A 6,857-nucleotide genomic window follows, 5' to 3' on the forward strand; every position below is an offset into this window, starting at 1 on the left:
TGTGAACCCATGGACTGTAACCTGCCAATCTCCTCTGTCTGTGGAATTCTCCGGGCAAGAATACTGAGTGGATTGCCATTTCCTTCTCCAGGGAATCTTCCCAACCTGGTGTTTCCTGCACCACAGGCAGTTTCTTTACCACTGAGCAGCCAGGGAAGCCCTAAATGTTTCATAGTTTAGCATTTTTATAGTTAAGTTGTTCTTCATTTTGAGTTAACTGTTGTATTAGGTCAACATTATTTATTTGCTTGCTTATTTTTTCCTCTAATTAGCTCAGCACAATGATTTTAAAAGGCTATACCCCTTCTTTTGAATTATTTTTGCAATTTTATGAAAACTTAGTTGAACTATTTATAAAAATCTATTTCTGTAATGTCTATTCTGTTCCATTAATTTATACGTTTGTGTTTCTACCAATATCAAACTCTTGATTATATGGTTATATAATTAATCCCAACATGAAGGAGTGTTTTTTCCTATTTAAACTAAATTTTAAAATGTGTTTTCATCTATGTTCTGCCCTTAACCTTTCAATAAAATTCAGTATAAAATAACATCGGCACTAAATCTTGCTGAGATTTTATTTAGGTTTGCATTAAATCTATGGATCAATTTGGGAAGAATTTTATCTTATGTATACTGATCTGAGCTAAATATATCTACTAAATTATTCAAATCTCCTTTGATTTTTAAAACTGGGATTTGTACTTTTCAACATACAGATCCTGTGCAGGCTTTGTTAGTTTTTATGTACATTTTCATTAGATATGAAGTGACTGTAAGTGGTCTTGTTTTATTAATATTGCTATTTCCTTCTCCAGGAGATCTTCCCGACCCAGGGATTGAACCCAGGTCTCCTGCATTGCAGGCAGACGCTTTACCGTCTGAGCCACCAGGGAAGATATTTGTATGCATATCATATATAAACAAATTGTTACATATCTTATTACATTTTTCCTAGAAATATTGACCAAATCATGGAATTTTATCTTTTGTTTCCTACAAAGAGATGATCAAACCATGGCAATTAAACAATATAATAAAAATTATAGAAAATAATAAAATATTTTACAATAAAATATACAATACAGTGCACAGACATGCACGCATATGTGGCAAAAGATGTTATACACTATTGTGAACCAACACCGAAGAAGGTTCAGCTCAGTTCAGTTCAGTCGCTCAGTCATGTCCGACTCTTTGCGACCCCATGAATCGCAGCACGCCAGGCTTCCCTGTCCTTCACCAGCTCCCAGAGTTCACTCAGACTCACGTCCATCGAGTCCGTGATGCCATCCAGCCATCTTATCCTCTGTCATTCCCTTCTCCTCCTGCCCCCAATCTCTCCCAGCGTCAGAGTCTTTTCCAACGAGTCAACTCTTCGCATGAGCTGGTTCAGCATAGAGTAGACTTCTTATGCAAAAGTAAAAAAATAATTAGAACACAAATTTTAAAGAAATATTTTTGTTTTTCAGACAGATAAGGAAATGTAAGTATCTTGTTTGATCAAAAAGCAATTAGGAATCAAGTCCCAATAAAATATAAAAGTATAACTCAAAGCTTCCATGGGAGAATCTCAAGAAATTTAACTTTTTTCCCTCCGGCTTTATTGTGACAAAATTGACAGTTAATATGGTGTAAATTTAAAGTCTACAACGTGTTGATCTGATGCATTTATGTAGTTCAATATGGCTACAATTTAGCACTAGCTAACAGGGAGGCCTGGCGTGCTGCAATTCATGGGGTTGCAAAGAGTCAGACACGACTGAGTGACTGAACTGAACTAAACAATTTCACGTTACATGATTGTCATTCCTTTTTCTAAGGTGAGAATATTTAAGGCCTACTGTCTTAGCAACTTTCAAGTATAGAATATTGTTAAAGACAATTAAGAATACTTTGGCCACCTGATGCAAAGAACTGACTCATTGGAAAAGACCCTCTTGCTTAGAAAGTTTGAAGGCAGGAGGAGAAGGGGACGTCAGAGCATGAGGTTGGTGGATGGCATCACTGGTGTGATAGACATGAGTTTGAGCAATCTCCTGGAGTTGGTGAGGGACAGGGAAGCCTGCTGTGCTGCAGCCCATGGGGTAGCAAAGAGTCGGACATGACTGAGTGACTGAACTTGAATTTACAGAGAAATGGTCTGATTTTGATAAATAAGATGTTGTGAATTACTGAATTGCTAAGTGTGCTGAGTCTAAAGACTTTCTAGGGCTCATATATAAAAGCAACTTCACTGATGAGAACAGAGCAGGATCCTAAACTCTTCCACATGATAAGGGAGCATCTGAATTAATTCAGATGAATGATGAATTCAAATCATTGTACTACACTGAGCATCCTAGAAACCACCATAAGTTTAATTTTAATGCATGCCTTAGAGAAGTATAGTGAATAAAAACAGAAGAATGTGCTTACATAAAACCACATGTACATGCACAAACACATGTAGACACTACGAAATTTATTCTAATTGTTGGGAATAACAATAACCATTTGAATCATTTTATTTTATTTTTAATATAAATTTATTTATTTTAATTGGAGGTTAATTACTTTACAATATTGTATTGGTTTTGCCATACATCAACATGAATCCATCACAGATATACACATGTTCCCCATCCTGAACCCCCCTCCCTCCTCCCTCCCTGTACCATCTCACTCAGCTCTCTTTACTTGTCCTTAGAGTGTCCTAACTCATTCTAAGGCATGGTGTTGCTTACTTAATTATATTTGTAATTCATCTCTTCCCCTCAGGAAAGGCAGATATTTTCCCCCTTTTTGTGCTAATATATGTATAGCACATAGAAGTATGACCAGCCCTTAGAAGGCAATTTCTAAATATGTGCTGAACATTTCCATACTTTTTATTCCATTTAGAGACACACAGAGAACCGTTTGAAGCCCATCACCTAAATTACAGGATTCATACTGTACAGAAGCCTTAAGAGAGAGAATTGCATATTCTTTTCCACGTACTTTGTAGGGCATGTTTTACATCTTTGTTCCTCAAACTGTAGATCAAGGGATTTAGCATAGGGATAATGAGAGTATAAAATATAGATGCCATTTTATCTGTGTCAAATGAATGGTTGGACTCTGGCTGCACGTACATGAATATTAAAGCCCCATAGAACACTGTGACCACTGTCAGGTGAGACCCACAGGTAGAAAAAGCCTTGTGCCTGCCTTCAGCAGAGCTCATCCTGAGAATGGATGCAAGAATGAGAAGGTAAGACACAAGAACTATCAGAAGAGAGAAAATCAAATTAAAACCTGCTGAGATAAGAATAATCAGTCCAATTTCATTTGCATTTGAGCAGAGCAAAGATAGCAAGGGGAGACTGTCACAGTAGAAATGTCTGATGACATTATAGCCACAGAATGATGAGTCAAATATCTTTACAGCTATAAGAAGAGACTCAAATATGCTGTAGAGATAAGGCATTGCCACCAGCACCTGACATACTGTTTGTGACATGACCACTGGGTAGAGCAGAGGGTTACAGATGGCCACATAGCGGTCATAGGACATTGCTGCCAGGATAAAAAGCTCACTAATAATGAATACGAGAAAGAAAGTGAGTTGTGTAGCGCAAAAGTAATAGGAGATTTTATTTTGATCCGCCACAAAATTTACTAACATTTTGGGGCCCACGGTTGTTGAATAACCCAGATCAGTGAAAGCCAGGTGCCTGAGAAAGAAGTACATGGGTGTCTGCAGCCTGGAGTCCACCTTAGTGAGGATGACCATGCCCAAGTTGCCCACCACTGAGGTCATGTAGATGATGAGGAAGAGCCCAAACAATGGAGCCTGCAGCTCAGGGCGGTCTGTGATTCCCATGAGGATGAATTCACTCAGCACTGTTCCATTGTGTGCTTCCATCCAGGTTTATGAGGAAACCTATTCTGGGTAGACACAGCAGCAGAGTCAATAGATTTTGTGTAAAATATCCTCTTAGATCTGTTAGTATGCAGAACTGGTAAGTAAGATAAATTTAAATTTCCAGTTTAGAATATTTAAAAGTAAGTCCATCTGTCACACATTAAAATATACATAAATAGAGACAGAAGGAGCTACGAAGGTAGACCAGCTATTCTCAGTTAGAGTGATTTTACTCCCCAAAGAATATTTTTCCACTGTCTGGAGACATTTTGGCTGTCATAACTGACAGTTGAAATGCCATTGGCTTCTAATGTTTATAGGCCAGTTAAAGCACTCAATATCTTAACATATCAAATATGCAACCTGTTACAATATTGAGCCAGTAGTCACAATAGTATCCGGGTTGACAAGCACTATAGTATAGGTATAGAAACACAGACAATTCGAGATATGTAAATATAGATAACAAGCAAAACCAAGAAGCTAAACAATCACAAAACTTTAGGTATTATGGATAATTATTGTACTATTCCTTAAAGTCCTATCTTCATTCTTTATAAGATATAATCACATAATGGCATTTTAAAAATACATCGATCCTAGGATATAGTTCAGTTCAGTTCAGTTGCTCAGTTGTGTCCGACCTTTTTCGACCCCATGGACTGCAGCATACCAGGATTTCCTGTCCATCACCAACACCTGGAGTTTACTCAAACTCATGCCCATTGAGCTGGTGATGCCATCCAACCATCTCATCCTCTCTTATCCCCTTCTCTTCCCACCTTCAGTCTTTCCTCGCATCAGGGTCTTTTCAAATGAGATAGTTCTTTGTATCAGGTGGCCAAAGTATTGGAGTTTCAGCTTCAACATCAGTCCTTCCAATGAATATTTGGGAGTGATTTCCTTTAGGATGGACTGGTTGGATCTCCTTGCAGTCCAAGGGACTCTCAAGGGTCTTCTTTGACACCACAGTTCAAAAGCATCAATCCTTTGGCACTCAGCTCTCTTTATGGTCCAACTCTCACATCCATGCATGACTACTGGAAAAACCATAGCCTTGACTAGATGTGTCTTTGTTGGCAAAGTGATGTCCCTGCTTTTTAATACTCTGTCTAAGATATAATGCATATGCTAATTATACAATAAATTTTCAAACCAAAAATTCCCAAAATTCATATAACCCACTACTCAAAACATAGTCTGTGAAAGATATTTTTCCTTCAGGAGGTACTGACTCAAATTTAGCACACCTGACAGGTATGATTAAGTGTATGAATAAGAAATGCATAACGGTCCACAGTGGGAATTAAATTTGTTCACATGGTGAGTCATACCAGGACATGCCTGACTATGTATATGTCATGTATGTCCATGTATAGGACATATATGTCTATAAATACAGTTTTTGCAGTGGCTTCATTCATAGTGAGAAGAGGGCAGCAGAGGATGAGATGACTAGATATCACCATCAACTCAGTGAACATGAATTTGAGCAAACGCCAAGAGATAGTGAAGGAAATGGAAGCATAGCATGCTGCAGTCCATGGGATCACAGAGTCAGACACGATTTAGCGACTGAACAACAACAAGGGTTTAATCTGGGTCAATAGTGTAAATTATCTAAAACTCTTTATTACCATATATAATGGAAAACAGTGTGCACAGTTTTGAGGAAAGATACATGAAGAGTCAATAATTCAATGAGTCTATCTTACCTGGTGGAGAAGGCAATGGCACCCCACTCCAGTACTCTTGCCTGGAAAATCCCATGGACTGAGGAGCCTGGTAGGCTGCAGTCCATGGGATCGCTAAGAGTCAGACATGACTGAGCAACTTCACTTTCACTTTTCACTTTCATGCATTGGAGAAGGAAATGGCAACCCACTCCAGTGTTCTTGCCTGGAGAATCCCAGGGATGGGGGAGCCTGGTGGGCTGCCATCTATGGGATCACACAGAGTCGGACACTACTGAAGTGACTTAGCAGCAGCAGCAGCAGCAGCATCTTACCTGAAAATAGTTCTCAAATGTCAAATGCATAGTTTTTTGGTTTTTTTGTTTGTTTGTTTGTTTAATGTTTATTTGTTTCTAATAGTGATAGTAACTTACCTGAAAGAGATTTTCTTCACCATATAAACATATTCTCTGGACTGTGGTTTTATGTCTCTGTCAGGGCAATAGTTATGGGTGAGTGAGGAACTGGTCAAGTAGGATGTAATGCATGTAATTTATTTCAGTCCCCACCCCACCCCTACCCCATAACTAAATGTAGAATCTATGTCATAGAATTAGAGTGGAGCTTGGCAAATGTCACTGAAATATTGTGGATATTGGTAGCATATTGTACCACATGCAATATTATTTTTACCTGTAATGAAGTTTCTGTGTTGGCTTCTTCCTGTATTTCTTACGCGGCTGTGAGAACAATATATGGATTCTCTTACCTTTGAGACTCTCCCTGAGGAGATGTCAAACAATTGGTTGATTAGCCCTAATGCCTAGGAGAATACAACAAAATGTCTGGAGGTCTTTCAATAATTGTTAAGGACAATTCATATTCACCAGTGAGTAAATTCAGTACTTATTTAACTCCCATTTTTCACTCTTAGTTAACGTCCCACTTTTAGCACACGGGTCTCTTGATTCAAATGATGTATTAATCCATTTAGGAAAGGCCCATTTCTACAATGGTCTTCTCAAAGGGGTGACCTGATAGAGAAATGTCAAAATTCTTTTTTAATATACCATTTTTTTAATTAAAAGGAGTTAAAATTACATATTAGGTAAATGTGGCCTGTTATTTCCTTGATTTAGTTGGTTTTTCTGTTTTTCTTCACTTCTGAGGCAGACATTAGTTGCTCATTTTTCTCATTTCAGAGTTAGTTGCCATCTTCATTTATTTCATTCTGTCCAACTCCAATTCCTACTCCAATTTTCTTTCCCATCTCTGAATATTTTATACTATGA

At 38.0% G+C, this 6,857-nt stretch overlaps 1 protein-coding gene across 1 annotated transcript; it reads right to left on the reverse strand.

Annotated features, from left to right (window-relative positions):
• Positions 1 to 2,950: 2,950 nt before the first annotated feature.
• Positions 2,951 to 3,892, reverse strand: LOC138092589 (olfactory receptor 8K3-like). The gene has a single exon (XM_068988641.1). The coding sequence runs from the start codon at positions 3,890 to 3,892 to the stop codon at positions 2,951 to 2,953; it is 942 nt and encodes a 313-aa protein (XP_068844742.1).
• Positions 3,893 to 6,857: the final 2,965 nt, after the last annotated feature.

The sequence above is a fragment of the Capricornis sumatraensis genome, chromosome 16, assembly GCF_032405125.1.
Source record: "Capricornis sumatraensis isolate serow.1 chromosome 16, serow.2, whole genome shotgun sequence".
Classification (NCBI taxonomy): domain Eukaryota; kingdom Metazoa; phylum Chordata; class Mammalia; order Artiodactyla; family Bovidae; genus Capricornis; species Capricornis sumatraensis.